The following is an 18,879-nucleotide window of genomic DNA, read 5'->3' as shown; positions in this document are numbered from 1 at the left end:
TTAAATAATTCATTTCTTTATAGTCAAAAAAATGTTAATTTTTTAAAATTTTATTTTGGTTCAGTTTTCAAGAGATCTGTCACACTAACTGCGAAAACAGTTTTGAGTGTTTTGAAAAAAACGCGTTTAAAGTTTGCAAGCCTATTTCAAGGTCTGCGCGCTATTTTATTCAATTTTATAATTTCGTCAATTTTGTGGATTTTTCAATAAAATTTGAAAAATTTTTTAGACATTATATACTTTCAAAAAATATTTAAAAAAATCGATTTTTTTTATCTTTTAAAAGTATACTTGAAGTTTTTAATTGATATGTTTAAATATGTATAAAGATATGAAAACATACACATATCCATATTACTTAAATATAATTGAAAGTAAAGGCAAATAATTTACTCGAAAAATTACTTTTCTATTATACATATATGAAATTATCTTATGTGTTTATCAATTTGAAGAAAAAGATCGCGAGGTTTTTAAACATTTTTATATATACATATACTGTACATATATACATATATTTTTATATGTTCAATATATTTTACATATAAAACATTTATAAATATGTATTTTATTAATTAACAATAAGTATAATATAAAAGTTGACGGTTTTTTAATGGGAATTAGCATGACTGAAAACTGATAAGCATATAGATCTTTAAATCGATAATAATAAAGTGAATAATAAAATAAAACGCGTTCGCGTGTGTGTGGGAATCTTCCCAGACACCACATGTCTCTAAAAGATTACTTAAAGTTGACTTAAAGACGTCTGATTGTCTTTTAAATATCTTTAAGATGGGCTTTTGGGCTTTCTGTGCTGTGTTGGTTTAGAATTGGAAAGGAGGAGATGAAGAAACAGTTAACCAGCCATGTGGTTACCTTCGGTCAAACAACCAGATAGTCGATAATGTCATTAGTCTTCAATTATCCCCAGACTCCGAGTCCATTTGACAAATCGTAAAAAGTGACACATGGCTTAGTACTTTATCATTCATAAAATTAATGTCGTTTCTTCTCTCTAAGTATCTTTTTATAGAAATAAACTTAAATATTTCGTATAGAGATAACTTAATTATGGAATGGTGATAATCTAAAATACTACTTGTCCGACTATGGGAATTTTTTGGTGATATATATATATATACACTTGTAGAACATATACAGTTTTTCACAAAATACATAACCTATATAAATCGGAGGAATCATGGTTTCTTCCTTGAATAGTATATTAATGAAGAATTATTTTTATAAACATTAATAGAAAATTAGAAATTGATAAATTAAGAGTTAACAGCGATAAATATATTTATTATTAATTAAACATTTACTAAGACATGTCGTTTATATCATTTACGAATAGCGTCTATGTGAGAGAATAAATAGTTTAATATTACATTTTTATAAATATAAAAAGGGAACGCGCGAGTGTCGAGTTTTGTGTGTATATGTATATATAAAAGTGTCATATAAGTTATACGACAGGTGCATTTTGTAACGTTGAGAGATTACGTCTTATATATAATACATCAGCTGATATATACATTATGTTAGAAAAACCATCTGGTCCGGATAATCAATTATCCAAGGAAGATTATTTAATAATGAGAGCTAAAGAAGCGTTACCAATCGATATTTATGCCGCTAAATCATGGCTAATTACTGCAAAATCTTTATTTCCGCATAGTGCAAAAGTCCAGGTTAGAATATTTTATCATTTTATCAATTTTCTATTTTAACACAAGATAATAATAATAATCAACAATATATTTTGAAAATTAATAATTTTGCAGCAACTAAAGTTGATATTTAGACTATTTATATAATTACATATATAATATTATTTATTATTATTTATATAATATACTAACAAACTGTAATATACTATTTATATATTACTATTTATATAATTATTATATATAGATATACAGCGATACCTAAATTCTTAAATTCTTTATATATTGGTTTCAGTTTGAGGCGTATCGAATCGAGAAACTGTCAAAAAACATAAAGGAAGCAGCAAAATGCTTCAGCGAAATGTGAGTAGCGATTACTATGCAAAATTTATATATATATGACTTTCTTTTTAATAATCTTTAATATATAAATATAGATTTCAAAATTTTCCGGATGATCGTGATATATGGAAAGAGATCGAAATGGTGACGACGTGTCTTCGCTTGGAACAGTGTGACAGTGAGGCAGAATTTTTGTGCCAAATGTTTCAACATATTCCACAGGATTTGCAACACCGATTACTCGTTATGACAGCTGATCATAGCGAAGACACGATGGAGCATTGCAAATTATTGCTCTTATTGCTACGCAGATTTCCTCAAACCATAGCAACCCATGGAGTATGTAAAATATATAATTGTTTTATTAAATTAATTAAATTATATGTTTATTTTTTTAGAGATTTTATTTATTTATTTATTTATTATTTTAGCCACGTTTAGTGGAGACTCTCTTAACTGCCGAGAAACATAGTCATCCAGGCCGAGCTGTAAATGGTTTCAGACGATTGTTGGCATGCGACGCATTGCCATTGCTCGGTGCTGCTTCAGTAGAATTGAATCCTCGTCTCAGTTTAAGATTGCTCTGTAAAGCTGCAGAATTTTACTTAGCGTATATACAGCAGCCGCAGGATGCACAAATTCAAAATCCATGGGACAGACTTTTTCAAATTGTGGAATTAATAGGCAAGAAATTAGGATGGGAATTAAGCAATTTATTTGCTACGCCTTGGAGTCGCGAGGCGTATAGTGATAGATTGCAACAGTACGCAATTGCGCACAATACAGGTCTGTGCGACGAGCTTATAGTCAGACAATTATTGATGTGTACAGTTGTGATATTGTTGAGAATATTGAACGAGCATGCCACTCTTATTAACAATGACGAGACAATGTATTGTCTAGTGGAGGCTTTTGGAGAAGGATTACATTCTTCTGCAGGTGATATATTATATTCACGATATTCTCGAATGATTGGAAGCTTTATACTTACCTTTTAAATTTTATAAACCAGAGCCGAAATTGAAAAAACGAAAACGAGAAGATAATGCGAGTATAATAGTAACCAGTGATAGTGATTACAATGGCAATGGTCTAGCATTGGCAGTAAAATTATGGGACTTATTACATACTAGTGACTATCTTCAAAGAGAAATCGGTAAACTGAGTCAACAGTTACGACTAGATACCTGGTTGAACCCATTTTTAACGGATTTGGCGATGTACAAAGGCATACATCATGAAGTGTTAGCCAGATTGTCGCAAGAAAGCAGTAATTTATCTGTTAATCTTCGTTTGGCCAGCACATGTTTCTTTTTGAGAGATTATAAGGTAAGCTATAATCACATGATTATATCTTTAATTCCATATATTTCCTCTTTCTTTTCGAAGTTATTATAAATAATTTCTTTTTTAGGGAATGTTGGAACATATTGTTCTGGTAGCAAGTTCCTTACCCACTGCATTAGGCAAAGTATCTCACAATTTGACAGTTCCAAGTGTAAGGCATTTACATTATTTAACTCTCGCCCGATTCCCTATTTTACAATATTGTTGCAAATTGCTTCTTTTAGCTATAAAGGTAATAGCTTCTTGTAATATATATATGATTAGTATTGGGCTCCTATAACGATTATGATTACGATTGTAGGAAAATTTTTCTTTACTTGGAAATGGCGCAGACTTGGCTATTGGACATGCATTGGTCCTAATACAGATAGATTGGCCGCAAGAAGCCAGTACTTTGACTGCGATAACGGAACGAATTCTTAATCGTGGAAGTTTTGCTTATCCATTATTTCAGACGTATATAATATGCGTAGATATTTTAGAAGAATTGACATATTTATGGACTGAACATGGTGGTGGAGTATCACTGGACATAACTACAGGCGCGGGAGTTTTACAAAGTACGTTTTTTTTGGACACGTTCATACCGCGCATACGATGTAAATTAATAATAATAATTCTAAATTATTTTTAGATCGCCGTATCACTACTCGTGGTGCTGATAAAGGAGTGCGCGAGGAGGTGAAGCAAGCCATGCGTCGACAAGCCGCGCGGGACGGCATTGATCCTTTAGACGAACTGTTACAGAAATTCATAGTCAACGAAAAAACCGCCATTCTTCATGCTTTTATGAATTAACTTTAGATTTTGCTATTTGTTGTCATAACTTGTGATGCGCAATAAAAATTTGTATATGAAATATTTTAAAACAATTACGTCATGTTTATTTAGTAATAAAATGACATTTTACAAATAATTTTATAGAATGATGATACAGAGATTTATACAATTAAAAAGAACATATTGTTTTTATTTATCGCACAAAATCAATTTACACATTAAATGTATATTTTGAGCATAAAAAAATAGAAATCAAAATTATGAGATTTAAAAACAAATTTTTAATTTTTATTTTTTTCTCATAACAAATTATAATTATATACATATATCATTATTAAAACAAGCTTTTTTTTTACTTTGCCTTGAAATCTTTTATATAGATATCGTTTGTAAATATATTTCGTTATTTCTTTACGCACATATGTATATGTATAACAATAAAAAGATCATTGATAACTGACGAGAGAAATTATATAGCTACTCTGAACTCTCTCTAATAAAATATACAATTTTTAAAGCAGAGTATATAAAATATTAATAAATGATACGTAATTCAAGTTTGAATATCATTATGCTACATTATTGATGTATACTGATTATATAAAGTTAATGCAAATAATGTTGTTAAGGATATTTAGAATTATAAAAATTCATGAATACAATATGTAATATAGGCAATTAAACGTACGATTCTATCTAATGTAAACACTTAGTTGAAGGGCACTTAGAAGTAATACTTTAATCCCAGGCATAAAAGAAGCTATTTGACTAAAATCTGGTCCTGATACTAATTGCGTATGTAAATCTAATCCTCCTGTATAATTGCCATTTTGTATCATCTGTGATATTTGATGTAGCCCTTGTAAAGTATTCTGAGATAACTGAAAAAAGGATATAATTATAAATTTTGATAATGCATATAATATACAATAATGTACAATACAGTTACCTTATTCTCTCTAAGACAATCATACAGCACTTCTAGTTTTCTTGATACATCTTCTATCTTCCTTTTGATTTGCTAAAAGAGTAACACAAATTCAAATATCTGACATTAAACGATAAAAAAATGTAAAACAATATAAAGAAAAGTAAAATGATATAGTTTATTATTATGAATATCTTTTGCATATATAATGTAATGTTTCAATTGCTCTTACCGGATTCTTTGCATTTTCATAACACTGATTTTTTAATTCATCCAATATAGTTTTCAGATGTATATGTTGCTCAGGAATAGGTGCTTTAGGCTTTTCTGGTTCGACCTCTTTTGCTGGAGCAACAGGCATTGCAGGTTGTAATAATGGTTCAATTGGTTTGTTAACTGGTGCAGTATTCGACATGCCTTGACCATATTGCACATTATAAGGTGAGTGTACTTGTTCTTGATAAAAATTATCCTGTGGTAATGGCTAAAGCAAAAATATAAATACATTTAAAAAATATGAATCAAAATATAATATAAAAATATATTAAAAAATATAAATACACAAAAATATTAAACTTACACTCGGTTCTGGTTGACTGCTTCGTAATGGATGCAAAATTGGATTTTGCTGTTGATATTCGACTTTTGGCTGAAAAAAAATATAAATATCATTCATTTCCAATCATTTATCTTCATCTTAAACTTTTCTCAGACCTTTCAACCACTTTGCAGTGGTGATTAATGACACGTCTACAGCATCGTGAAAAATCAATGAAAGCTTTTGACTCGTCAAGATTCTTGCACTTTGATACTTGAAGTGATGATAATGTCAATAAAAAATGTACGAAAAAGATGATTGACTCTTGTATAATTTATGATAAAATTGAGATAAAATGACTAAATGATAAGAGAATCTGCATGACATCAGTTTCAAAATTTGCAAAGCAGTTTGAACTCTTCGCACAACACATACTTATTAGTTTTATATCACACATATATAAAAATGTCACATTATAATTCGGTTAGATTATTTCTATTAATGAACTATAGGAACACATGGATAACAATCACAATAACAGTAACGATTTGTCTTTTACAATCAGACATTGTAGGATGTAACATTCTCAAAGTGTGAATCCGGCTACCTTAACATTTACACCCTTCGAATGCTTTGCCCTCCACTTTCTGGTACCCGCATGTTCCGCGGACATTTCGTTTGCGTTGTATAATGCTAGTACTGGCTACATAATTTTAATACATATATACTTATATCAGTAATGTAAGTAACTTAGCCGAACGATAGGAGAATAGCGTGCGGGAGTTATCAATTGAGACTAAACTGATTGCAATTGGATAGACTCTTGGAAATTGGATTTACCTGCGGTTTGGAACTTTTTGCGATCGGTGGGTCATTCCAGCCAGATGGTTGTGACGGGAACTGATACACATTTCCATTTCCATGCGTCTGCATCATTTGTCCAGGAGGCTGAGCTCTGATAGGGTCATATATTTGAGTTTGAGGCGCGTTTTGCTGTAATGGAGGCTGAATCACATTTGGCTGAAACGGTTTATATGGTTCAGGTTCTTTAGGATTATTCACAAAACTTGGCGGTTGACTGCCATAGGTGTTACTCGACATAGAAACTTGAGGTTGATACGTGTTTTGTAAAGGGTAGCCAGGAACAGGAGCGATTTGTTGAGAATTGTACAACTGATTCGATGGGAAACTGCTTTGACCATACGTAGGTGCGGATTTCACAGATGGATCAATTAGATACTTTGATCTCGATTGTGGTCCAACACTGGATGGTCTTGAACCACTACTTAAACTGGAACCCGACGGAGGTGGGGGAGGAGGAGGCTGGGCTGCTGGAATTTGATTGTACGAATGCGATGCAGAATATTGATCGTAGATCGTAGACTGCGTTTGAGGTTGAGGTGGTGGTGGCATTCCATACAACTGAGGATTAACTGTCTGATTTGTAGGAGCTCCATAAGCCTGTTTCAGCGGAGTCACGTTCCAGTTCTGCTGAACAACAGGTGTTGTTTGTTGCAATGGCTGTTGCAGTGGATTGTTGTAAGCGTTTTGCAAGTTTTGTACAGGTGTTGCCTGTTGTAACAGCTGCTGTAACGGCTGTTGCAACGGATTATACGTATTTTGCAAGTTCTGCGACGATCTTCCCGGTACAGTCTGTTCATAGTGATGATAGTTTTGTTGACCCACTGGTCTTGCAATGTTTCTTTGTTCCTGTACGTAACTCAGAGCTTTACACAAACGATCCCTCAACATTGAAATTCTCTGTTCCTGACTGTTTCCGAGATAATTCAGAGCAGCTTCTAAATCCCCCTCTGCTGCTAGCATTTCGGCATACTGGGACAGTACAGAAGCAATTCTATCTTGTATATGAATCTCCCTGATACCTTGAAGCTCCAAAGCTTTCTGCATTATTACGACTAGTTCTACCACTTCTTGGATGTCAGCGTTGGACACTTCTACCAGCTTATTTAAGTTACCAGAGCAGATGTAACAGATTTGCGCTTGTTTTTTAAGAACAGGGTTTTCACAAGTCGCCAAACGATCGCCAAGCATATCTATATCATATACAGTTTATGTTGTAAATGATAAATTGTGATAAAATTATTTCTATGACACTTTACTTTGTATGCTTACCACACAGAGCAGATCGTTCCTGCGTACTGGAATTTGTAAATATACCAACTAATGCTTCCTTCCAGCATTTTATATCACTATTCTTGACAACTTCTGCCCAATTCTCGCTAACTAATGAATTGATGAGAGAATTTAATGCACTGGAATGCTCTGAAAAGTATCTATACTGGGTACGCGCTAGCAATTCCGGACCAGCAGCCATCGACAGAATTATGGCATCGGCGTACCTTTTGCTAGTAAAGCATAAAGATACCGCGGCTTCAATATTTCCTAAGAGGATAGCTTGAGTGATAAGACCATCCTCATCTAAAAAACAATGCCAATCATTTAAAAATCCTTTTTACTTTTTTTTTAGGCTATAGTAACAGAGTATTACCTTCAGAAGTATTTATAGTGTAAGTACTATCTGCAGATTTGTTTGATGATACTAATTTCTTGCCTTGTTCTTGTCCAATGGTATCAAATGCACTACTACCGACCATAACATTTCCATTCAGTACCTAAGTCAAATGAGAAAGAGAGAGATAAAACTTGATATTAAAATAATGAAAGCATATATAAAATATAATATAAATATCAGTAGATCTTACATTGTTAAGATTAGAGACACCTTCTATAATATTGCTCATATCGTCCTGAGGTACAAATTGATTCAGTTTATTATTCATTGTATCGATATTGTAGCCCAATAAATCCAATATACTCTTTGTTACATTGGCATCAAAGTAAGCACGCACGCAACACCAGATTTTTTTGGTGTGCTCATCTGGAGACTTTTCCATCTTTTCCTTGCAGAAATCGCTATATTGTTCAGTCTCCAGTGTTACTTTTAATTTGTTGGAACGTTGAATAAGGCTTGGCTGGGTAATTACTTGTGATATAATAACTTTCCTGTTTAAATCTCCCTTTCTGTTTGCTAAATTTGGATCAGCAGATTGATTTTCAAAAATTACCAATTTACCACCAAACTAAAAAAAAATCATTAATTTTTATTATAGCTATAATTCTTATTTTTTTATAAATAAATGTTGTTTCTATGTTTAATGTAACAGGATGTGAAGCAAAATTAAAAACTCACACCAAATGATGCTCCAAACGGTCTCTTTAACCATTTAGGAGCTTTTGTTAATACTGCAGTTGTTCCTGTTTGTACTGATTGGGCAAAGGGATCCATTCCTGGGAATGAATCCATTATCTTATTTGATGTTTCTTGTTGTTGTCCACCCAGTAAAGAATAAACAGCAGCATGACCATCAAAACTGCTACCAACAATTAAGCCTGGATATCTTGGACACCAAGACACATCAAAGTTCCATTGGGCTGTTTGGGCTAACTCACATATCACCTCACCATTCTATGATTAAAAAATATATTAATACTTAAGTTTGATTAAGTTTTTCTTTAAACATAAAAAAAATGTATTGTACAATACCGGTGCATTTGAGTTAGGATTCCAACATAGAATTCTATTATCCTTGGCACAGCTTAAAAGTAGGTCCGAATCATGTGGATTCCATGCAATTGAAAGAACACCACGCTGATGACCTTGCAGCGTTTTTAAAGGTGACGTTGGCACTCTCACATCCCATAATTCAATAACAGGTGTTTGGTCATCCTCAGATGCTAAACACAATTGTGTTCCAACGTCCGGATGCCACTGGGCAACTTTCCAGCGTACCTGTCAAAATACAATAGTTATTTGAAAATTTTTTTAAACATATTTTCACACGCATATCATATGATGAAAAAAATTACCCTAGAGTTTGCATCTGTCAGTTTGAATATTGGTTTTTTTTCTTTCACATTCCATATAACGCAACATTGTGAAAATGTGGAAGCAAGAATGTCCTTTAAATGTACTGTAAAATAAAATAAGAATAAAATAATATTAATTTTCAAGATCAGATTTGTATAGAAATAAACTTATTTTTAATATCTGTATGCATTTTTTTATTACGATCTAATAGAAGAACCTTGTTTGTTCCAAGCAATGTGTTGAACATCCTCTGATTGCTGACTTCTGGAGAGAGTTGTCGGTGTGTTTGTATTAATATCCCAAATATAGATCTCACTCTCCGTCGCACCTGTAGCCAATTGGTTTTCTTCTCGAAAAGGATTAAAATCCATTGCCCTAACGGGACCAGCATGTCGATGAGGACTATTTATCAAACAATTACTTTCTCTGGCTAATAACTTAGCAGCAGAATAGATTTTTATAGTGCCATCTTCGCAACCTCCGACAATTATGCCTGCTGGGTTATTACCGTAAGATCCCCAAATAATTTTGTGAAACCTACAGATTGATAATAAATATATACAATGTAAAAAAAAAAATATATATATATAAACAAAAATATATACATAAATATATACAATAATTTACAAAGTAAAAAATTAAGCAAATTTAATTTTTTATAAACTGTACTAACCTGTGATCACTAGGGACACTGGCTCGAAGTTCCATTTCATATCCCGGTTGTTGTAAATTCAGTGAGTATAAATCTAAACTAGCGGATGTACTGAAACTCGCATCCAGTTGTTGTGCTGCTGTCCCAGCAGCCAGCATAATTGGATGTTGAGCTGGTGGAGACCATGCTACATTCACAGTCTTCAGCAATTCCTTGACTTTCATCTATATGTAACATAGGAGAAAAATCTACTCTTAGTCTCGTAAAATAATGTTTTATAGTATTATGTTTTATGTTATTATTAGTATCTTATGTTATATTATCTTATTAGTCTTGTAAAAAGATTAGGTATTAGAAGAAAATGTTCTTTAATAGATACTGATATACTTAAGAATGTACAGACGCTTAAGTAGTAGAAGTTAATCGCATAAATTCTGTGATTGTCAAAAAATGTTAACTGTCATTAAACAAATCAGGATGAAATTTATCCCGCTTTCTCGAATCATTCTGTACGTCATGAAAGTCGGTGTCTCACCTTGACGATATTTTCGGTCGGCTGTAAACAAAGATTTTATATTATATAAAACACTCTCGGGAAATTATCTACGACAACTCGTATCCCGTGTCAAGTCGAGTCTTCCAACGTGGCGAGCTCAGCAGCTCAGCTCGTACGCGAAGCGAATTAGCGACGCTGTCGCCCTCTCGTGAAGCTTCATTGACATATCACGTCACGTCCACCATCCACGCTCTGTCGTTTTCTTGCGTCAGCTGTCAGTCACCGTGAATGGCGTCAGGAGCAGTCAGAGGTCTTACGTTTTTGTCTTATCCTGATCTGACAGAAAATTGTTTCCAAAACTTGCGAGGTAATTAATATTATTTGCGTACGTACATATCTTTACAACTGGTAGTGTTTATTTTTAAACTTTTTTTGTCTACTTTATGCAACTTTTGCCTTGTATTGATATTTATACTTTGTCTCCAACACTCTTTATATGAAACAATTACATATATTATTACACGTGTATATTACATAAAATCTGAGTAGTTTTTGCATCCTTAAGTAATAAATTTGCTTATTATTTTACTATAAATATATTTATAACATATGCTTTTATTTAAAAATATTTTAGACATAGTTGGATATTCAAAAGATACAAGATGATAGATCATATTAATAATATATAAAAAAATATGTAATTTTGCAATATTACATTTATATTGTAATATATTTTCTAATTTTTTAAATATTTATGCTTGTATATGTATATGTTGTATGTATAGTATATATTTTGTAACTTTTAATTTTTATGTATAATTATGTTATTATTACATTTTAAAATTAATATATATTGCTTTTTTTATGACTCAAGAAAGTAATTATATTTTCAAATTTTCAATTTATGTTCTTTGTGGTAAAAGTATATTGCAATTTAATTATTTTATATTTTTTTAAATAGTTATATTGAATTAAGAAACTTTTATTATTTGTATTTTGTATTATAAGATATATTGTAATATGTAATATACAAAACCTTTAATAAAAAATATACTAAAATATAATAGACAAGAGAAATTTTGAAAATTATTAAATATTAGAAACAAAGTAATAACAATCAATCTTTCTTCCAGACTTGTATGAGAATTTCTTGGACTCTTCCTTCTTTTTTGTTGCAATGACCCGACCTGCTGATCACCAGAAATTTGAGATAACAGAAGCCGGATTTGTCTGATAATTTGGGGCAGATTAAATGAAGTAAAATGAAGTGAGACTTCCCGAAACTGATCAGTACATGAATGGACTTTCTGCCGGCACGCGTCGAGGAAATGAACACAATTGATATGGATTAACGAGTAACATGATGTGGTTCAGATTGAGACGACCTCGTCGTCTGTCGACGATCATTTTCTCGATTGCCATACTCGTAGGTGTATTTCTGATTTGGTCCAGAAGCCAAGATAAAAGCGCCAATCAACAAGATGACTTCATCTCATTAAGGTATAAATTTTTATTTTGATTATATTATTAAAACCGATTTAATGATGCTGGTTTTTAATTTGGAATGATTCGAATTATTATAGGTCACATGGAAATCAAAAAGATTACATCGATCGTCGAGGAATTCATGTTGTAGTTGGTCATTACATAGGAGACTCTGTAGATTCCTTGAAAGCTCCAAACATCACGAAAGGTAATAGATGCAATTATGTTAGAAATATTGTACAATTAGAGGGATAGAGAAATATCATATATTATTCTTTCTTGTTTTTATAGATGTTATAAATAAAAATTTGTTTGACCCACGGCCATTTGAAGGTAAAAATGGAGAACCTGTAATAATACATCCAAAGGATTTTTATAAGATGCAGCAATTATATCAGATTAATCGATTTAATTTAATGGTTAGTGATAGAATACCACTAAATCGATCTCTACCCGATGTTAGAAAAAAGAAGTAAGAATTCTATTTTGCTTATAAAAAAACTTTTTTTGTTATATCCATTTTCGATATTATTTATTCGTGAAATTTCAAGTAGTGTTCCACTTTAAAAAATTTTGCAGATGCCTTTTAAGATACGCAAATCTAGGCAGTCTGCCGAAAACGTCAATTATTATAGTATTTCATAATGAAGCTTGGAGTACCCTATTACGGACAGTACATAGCGTCATTGATAGATCACCAAGAGAATTGTTAGAAGAAATTATTCTCGTTGATGATAATAGCGAAAGAGGTAAGCAAACATTAAATTTACTATAAAATTATTATGCTATATTATTATTTACTATAAAATGTTATAAAATTATATTTTATAAATATTTTGATATTATTTATATGTTATTTTATATTTTATTTATTTTCATATTATTTGATTTTTGTATCTATATTGTTAGAATTTTTGAAAAGTCCCTTGGATGATTACACAAAAATTCTAAGTGTTCCTACAAGAGTTTTGCGATCTAATGAACGGATAGGGTTAATAAAAGCGAGACTTTTGGGAGCAAATGATGCTAAAGGCGAAGTACTCACTTTTCTAGACGCTCACTGTGAATGTACGGTTGGTAGGTAAGCTTCATTATATTATATTAATTAATATTATATTAATATATATTATATTAATATTATATTAATGTTAGATTTATATATATTATATTAATATCATATCAATATTAATATTATATTAATTAACATTTTATTAATATTATACTAATATCGAAAACAAAACTTATGATATTACATACAGTGTTAATATTGCAGGATGGTTGGAACCATTACTTGAAGCAGTCGGCAAAAACGCAACAAGAGTCATCTCTCCAGTAATTGATATAATAAACGATGATACATTTAGTTATACAAGGTAAAATTATTTGTTTTAAGATTAAGACTTTATTTATTTTAGTTAATATAATCATTGTTTTAATAATTTTGTAGATCATTTGAACTCCATTGGGGTGCATTCAATTGGGATTTACACTTTCGTTGGCTAACGTTAAACGGCCGTCTATTGAAGGAAAGGCGTGATAATATAGTCGAACCGTTTCGAACGCCCGCCATGGCAGGCGGGTTATTTTCCATGAACAGGGATTATTTCTTTAAATTGGGCAGTTACGACGATCAGATGCGAATCTGGGGTGGCGAGAATTTAGAACTGTCATTTCGTACTTGGCAATGTGGAGGCAGTATCGAAATCGCCCCTTGCTCCCACGTCGGGCATCTCTTTCGAAAGTCTTCCCCTTACACTTTCCCGGGTGGCGTTGGTGAGATCTTATACGGCAATCTTGCCAGAGTCGCTTTAGTATGGATGGATCAATGGGCAGAGTTTTATTTCAAGTTCAATCCTGGTAAATGAAATTGATATTTTTATAATACCGATATTTATTGTATCTACTGATATGGGAACCTTACGAATCCGAAAATTTTAATTTTGATGAAACTTTGCATACATGTAGAGGAGGAGGGTAAATAGAAGAAAAAATTTTCAAAAATCTTTAAAAAAATTATTTTAAAAAAATTTTATTAATGTGATTAAATAGAGTTTTTGCGAAACCGTAGTTTGTAGTCGGTCGACAAGAGTCTCCACAATGCCTCCTGTCAACCTTTATGCTAATTCATCCCTTTACATGTGTGTAGTTTTATCAAAATTAGAATTTGTGGATTCGTGAGATTTTCTTAAAATGATATCTAGTTAAAGAAGATACTTGTCTGAACGACACTTTTATTTACTTTTCAAAAAATCTTACAATTTTTATAACCACATCTTATAATTTTTATATATAATTTTAATCTTACAATTTTTATAATCATCTATACGCTACTAATTCGCTTATAAAAAATTTTTAAAAATTTAAAAATTTGAATTTTTTATTGTATTTTTTTTTAATTAATTTATTTTTTGCATCTATTATATAAAAGAATATCTGTCGCGTTATAATATTATAAAATAAAGATATACTTTTACTCTGAATGTCATAATTCTTTAAACAATATTGTAAAAATTTTAGTGGCAACTAAAAATTTCTAAGTTTAACTATGTATGTGTATATTATATATTATATGTTATAATTTCATCAAAGTCAATTTGAGAAGGTTTTTTTTCGTCAATTTGATTTATGCAATTAAAATGATTAAAGTTCTTTCATTTCAATTTAATTAGTTAATAATTTTATTTATATGAAATAATTTTATCATTTATTTATGTTTTTATATTCTTATAAAACAACTCATGATACTGATATTTTACTTGATCGAACGTGTTTTTTCATTCCTTAACTTATGAAAAGTCGCATCGTTGCATTATCGAGTTTTTTAAATATGAAAAACTACATTGAAATATTTTTTACATTACGCAATACAATGTGATCTGAAAGATCATTGACTATATTGACCTCTCTTATTACATATTTATTTTACCTTTTACGTAATATTTGCATAATTATGTAATATTTACATAAAATTAATATTTAATTGTGTAAATTAAATTGATGAGAAAACTTTTTGTCAAAATCAAAATTTTGATGAAATTATAATAAATATATAACATACATATAATACATGTATATAACTAAAAAAATTTGGAAACTTTTAGTTGTCGCTAAAATTATTACAATATTATTTAAAGAATTATTACAGAGTAAAAGTATTTTTATTTTTAATATTATGATACAACAGATATTCTTTTTTGCATAATAGACGCAAAAAATAAATTTTTGAAAAAATATAACAATAAAAAATTTTTAAATTTTAAACAAATTTTTCTAATAAGCGAGATAATAGTGTATTATTCGAGGTAAAAACCCTTGTAAGAATCTTCTCTTATTTTATTTTTTGGGTCTTTATATCTCACATTTTATTATAGAGGCAGCTAGATTGAGATACAAGCAGCAGATTCGTTCGAGATTAGCCTTACGCGAGAAATTGCAATGTAAAAGTTTCGAATGGTACTTGGAGAATGTGTGGCCCGAACACTTCTTTCCTACGGATGATCGATTCTTCGGCAGGGTAATGCTCATTTTTAAATCTAGCATATTCTCTCTTTTCATCGAAAGTGTGATTAGTCAGTCATTATAATTCTATTTATGTCAGATAATGCACGCTGCGACAAAGAGATGCATCATGCGACCGACCGCGAAAGGTTCGTACGCGCAGCCTTCGGGGAACGCGATTCTACACTCGTGTATACCACGACCGATGCTCAGCCAGATGTTCGTGATGACTAAAAACGGAGTGATAATGACGGATGAGAGCGTATGTTTGGACGCACCGGAACGAGATACACAGCAGAAGACGCCGAAGGTGAAAATAATGGCGTGCAGCGGTCGTGAAAGACAAAAATGGCAATATAATGAACAAGTAGGATATTTCCAGTGAAATATACTAATTATAATATTTTTTTAAAATTACATTTTACATTCCCAATGTGATGATTACTTTTAGACGAAAGTATTTTTGCATGTACCTTCCGAGATGTGTCTTCAAGCAACCACGGACGACGATACGCTTGCGATAGCGGCTTGCACTAACAACCTTGATCAACAATGGATTTTAGAACCAGTTCTTTGGAAATAATAAGTGTCACTATGTTATATACCGGAGAAGATAAATGCATTAATAAGCTATGAGTCTATCAACAATTAATGTACACTTTTCTGGTTACATTCAGATTTGCATTCTACACAACAGTTTATATATAAGTGTCGTTTTGATAAAAAAATAGTATTTTTTTACATTTATACTTTTTGATAAATTTACAGATGGATATCTTTCCATGATAACAAATTGTGCAATAAAACTAAAAATAAAATACTATTTATCACTTGTATATATTTTTCTTTCTTCAAGTGTTTGAATCGTTATATCATTATATCATTACATTTATATTTTTTAATATTTTGCTTGTTATTCTATCTCACTCCATTCAATATTGTTTCCATCAAATTCAATATTTACAGATATATGCATGAGCGCGTATGTATTAAGAGTTTTTGATATATTTAACAAATATATAAACATACAAAAGCATGATAGTTTTGCGTTTTGTGTCTCTTGTCTTTTAAATTGGTCTTGCTTTGCCAACTAATGGATGAGATGGTTGCTGTGGTTGATTACAGTTAATAATTGGAACATGAATCACCATTTCGAGAATAAGAATGCCATAATTATCGTGCATATTTGAATATCATTTTGCCATATGGTTTCATGTTAATTTAATTCTTCGAGTAATATTATCATAAATATTTCAGAGACGATTAGTTGAAAATGTCTTAAATATATAAATTTGAATTGTGTACATCTTTCTCTACGTATCATGACGTATCATGACTAATTTTGGATTCCATTAAATAAGTACATAATTTTCTATTGAAGAAGCTTTTTATTGTTGATATAAGTTACAGATTACAGGTTAATAATTAAGGCCATGCAAACGTTGTTTATTATCATTGTCATTTCATTGTCAAGGCTGAATTATTATTGTTAAATATTGAGTTCAATTTAACGTTGTTTTGTCATTTTCGAACATTAGGGGAACTTGTTTATACAAACTCTTTTATAGAGTTTATTAAATTATATATATAATTTATTATATGTATATATAATATAGTAATCCCTAAAATTAAAAAGAATTACTTTTGCTGATGATAAAAGCATAATCATATATCAATGCGTAAAAGCATAATACTATATACTCACAATCAGTCTAACTCGCTCTATCTTTGCACGATGATACGGTTATTATTTATTATACACCTTATATATACAAATAGATCTATCTTTAAATACCTTTAAATATCTGTTAAATACTTTTAAGTTTAAAGGTAAGTTTAAATATTGTTCAAATATTTTCCTTAAAAATAATTAAAAAATAAAATATTTAAAAAATAATAAAAAAATATACAGCTAATAGAGGCATATTAAATGTGGAATAAAGATTTTTATCAAAATATTTATTTTACAAATAGATATTTTATCAAAAATATTATTTAAGTAATAATTTAATAGTCAATGCAGAAAAATAATTTTCGCTGCTTTGAGAAATCTAAAAAATGGTATTTTCTTCCTTTCACACTTTTATCGTTATTTATAAAAAAATATTTTGTATTTTTTGCTGCTGATATGAGTATGCAACTGTACATATAAATTTGAATAAAAAATGTGTCTAGCTAGCTTCCGCAAAAATATTACAAAATTGCGTTATCATATATTCTAATTTACATATTCCTTCTTTGTGATTGTAGCTTGTGATACAAGCTTTCATGCAATGCATATTAATAAGTGAATTCTAATTGTGTATATTAATTATACCGTTTACGTACAACTTTTTTTTTCCCGGAAGTAAAACTATTAGAAATAATGGTCACACAGTTTATATCTGACTTGAGACAGTACTTTGCTCTATGATAGAGAGTGTCATCGCGTATTAGTCAGTTTTATGAAGTTCTGTTTTTAATAGAGTCGCTGCTGTAAAAAAAAGTAACTATAAAATTTTTTTTAAATTAACATGGTTGTACATTTTCCTTTTTTTTATACATTTAAAAAATTTTTAAATAAGTTATCTCCAACTTTGCGTGCATAGTTAGAGTATATGCAAAATTAAGTTTATATTTTTATCTCCTTTGGTCTAACGTAAATATTTTTAAATATCTGTGCTACTTTTTCATTCTACTAACTTTTTTGTTAAAACTGTTTTTCTATCATGAAACTCGAAATGCGGAAATTACTGTGTATATTTTATTTCAAAGTTGGTCTATTTTATATTGTTCAATGCATTTAGTAGAAACGAGATCTATAATCATATGATTTCATATAAAACTTTTATTTTCTGTAATTTTTCGTGCAAAATAAGGTTCTTTCAGCATCTAGTGCTTGTAAGATATCTCTTTTTTATTATTCTATTTTTGATTTAAAAGTAAAGTAAAGTAATTTATATTATCTAATACGGTTATTTCCGTATTTTGAGTTTTAAGATAGAAAAGCAGATTTAATAAAAAAATTAACAGATATTGTAATTATGCGCCCAAAGCTTGAGATAATTTACTTAAAAATTTAAAAAAATATATGAATAAAGCAAAAACTATATAATCATCACTTTCATTTAAAAAAAAAAAAATTTAATGCTTATAGCAACGAGCTTTGTATCGAAAGACAAAAGTCTATTAATTATTAATATATAAAATATTAATAAAACTATATATTTTTTTATATCTCATATCTGAAGCACCGGACCAGTATATAAGAT

At 30.2% G+C, this 18,879-nt stretch overlaps 3 protein-coding genes across 5 annotated transcripts; 2 read left to right on the top strand and 1 right to left on the bottom strand.

Moving 5' to 3' along the window:
- Positions 1 to 948: 948 nt before the first annotated feature.
- Ints10 (integrator complex subunit 10) lies at positions 949 to 4,299 on the top strand. Its single transcript, XM_072886423.1, has 8 exons — positions 949 to 1,697; positions 1,969 to 2,036; positions 2,111 to 2,354; positions 2,447 to 2,954; positions 3,028 to 3,344; positions 3,430 to 3,594; positions 3,664 to 3,922; positions 3,997 to 4,299. Exons 1-8 carry the CDS (start codon positions 1,545 to 1,547, stop codon positions 4,158 to 4,160), a joined length of 1,878 nt encoding a protein of 625 aa, XP_072742524.1. The 5' UTR covers positions 949 to 1,544; the 3' UTR covers positions 4,161 to 4,299.
- A 12-nt stretch (positions 4,300 to 4,311) lies between these two features.
- Sec31 (COPII coat complex component secretory 31) lies at positions 4,312 to 10,840 on the bottom strand. 2 transcript variants are annotated; one of them, XM_072886402.1, is made up of 14 exons: positions 10,685 to 10,840; positions 10,171 to 10,373; positions 9,715 to 10,034; positions 9,497 to 9,600; positions 9,174 to 9,419; positions 8,820 to 9,095; positions 8,332 to 8,709; positions 8,118 to 8,241; positions 7,742 to 8,047; positions 6,449 to 7,662; positions 5,651 to 5,719; positions 5,303 to 5,554; positions 5,092 to 5,163; positions 4,312 to 5,023 (listed from the first exon to the last, which is right to left on the bottom strand). In XM_072886402.1, the coding sequence occupies exons 2-14, from the start codon at positions 10,371 to 10,373 to the stop codon at positions 4,835 to 4,837; spliced, it is 3,753 nt and encodes a 1,250-aa protein (XP_072742503.1). In that variant the 5' UTR covers positions 10,685 to 10,840; the 3' UTR covers positions 4,312 to 4,834. The 2 variants fall into 2 exon arrangements, with proteins under 2 accessions (XP_072742503.1, XP_072742512.1); XM_072886411.1 differs by lacking the exon at positions 10,685 to 10,840 and adding an exon at positions 10,553 to 10,673.
- A 32-nt stretch (positions 10,841 to 10,872) lies between these two features.
- Positions 10,873 to 16,376, top strand: LOC140662795 (polypeptide N-acetylgalactosaminyltransferase 1). 2 transcript variants are annotated; one of them, XM_072886434.1, is made up of 11 exons: positions 10,873 to 11,012; positions 11,779 to 12,145; positions 12,229 to 12,338; positions 12,422 to 12,602; positions 12,710 to 12,879; positions 13,040 to 13,207; positions 13,404 to 13,503; positions 13,578 to 13,987; positions 15,502 to 15,644; positions 15,729 to 15,995; positions 16,080 to 16,375. In XM_072886434.1, the coding sequence occupies exons 2-11, from the start codon at positions 12,006 to 12,008 to the stop codon at positions 16,209 to 16,211; spliced, it is 1,821 nt and encodes a 606-aa protein (XP_072742535.1). In that variant the 5' UTR covers positions 10,873 to 11,012; positions 11,779 to 12,005; the 3' UTR covers positions 16,212 to 16,375. The 2 variants fall into 2 exon arrangements, with proteins under 2 accessions (XP_072742535.1, XP_072742545.1); XM_072886444.1 differs by lacking the exon at positions 10,873 to 11,012 and having other exon boundaries at positions 11,996 to 12,145; positions 16,080 to 16,376.
- The last annotated feature ends 2,503 nt before the right edge of the window (positions 16,377 to 18,879 follow it).

This window comes from Anoplolepis gracilipes, chromosome 1, assembly GCF_047496725.1.
Source record: "Anoplolepis gracilipes chromosome 1, ASM4749672v1, whole genome shotgun sequence".
Taxonomy (NCBI): domain Eukaryota; kingdom Metazoa; phylum Arthropoda; class Insecta; order Hymenoptera; family Formicidae; genus Anoplolepis; species Anoplolepis gracilipes.
The sequence above is the reverse complement of the archived record's forward strand: the minus strand, read 5'-3'. Positions and strand labels throughout refer to the sequence as shown.

Bases quoted from the DNA above. Each gene is read 5' to 3' on its own strand.
- Sec31 (XM_072886402.1), bottom strand. From the start codon at position 10,373: ATGAAAGTCAAGGAATTGCTGAAGACTGTGAATGTAGCATGGTCTCCA. The intron at 8,048-8,117 runs GTAATACTCTGT...ATTGTTTTTTAG, and splicing joins CACTATAAATACTTCTGAAG to ATGAGGATGGTCTTATCACT. The intron at 5,555-5,650 runs GTAAGTTTAATA...TTTTTGCTTTAG, and splicing joins GCAGTCAACCAGAACCGAGT to CCATTACCACAGGATAATTT.
- LOC140662795 (XM_072886444.1), top strand. From the start codon at position 12,006: ATGATGTGGTTCAGATTGAGACGACCTCGTCGTCTGTCGACGATCATT. The intron at 12,880-13,039 runs GTAAGCAAACAT...CTATATTGTTAG, and splicing joins TGATGATAATAGCGAAAGAG to AATTTTTGAAAAGTCCCTTG. The intron at 13,988-15,501 runs GTAAATGAAATT...ATTTTATTATAG, and splicing joins TTATTTCAAGTTCAATCCTG to AGGCAGCTAGATTGAGATAC.
- Ints10 (XM_072886423.1), top strand. From the start codon at position 1,545: ATGTTAGAAAAACCATCTGGTCCGGATAATCAATTATCCAAGGAAGAT. The intron at 1,698-1,968 runs GTTAGAATATTT...TATTGGTTTCAG, and splicing joins CGCATAGTGCAAAAGTCCAG to TTTGAGGCGTATCGAATCGA. The intron at 2,355-2,446 runs GTATGTAAAATA...TTATTATTTTAG, and splicing joins AAACCATAGCAACCCATGGA to CCACGTTTAGTGGAGACTCT.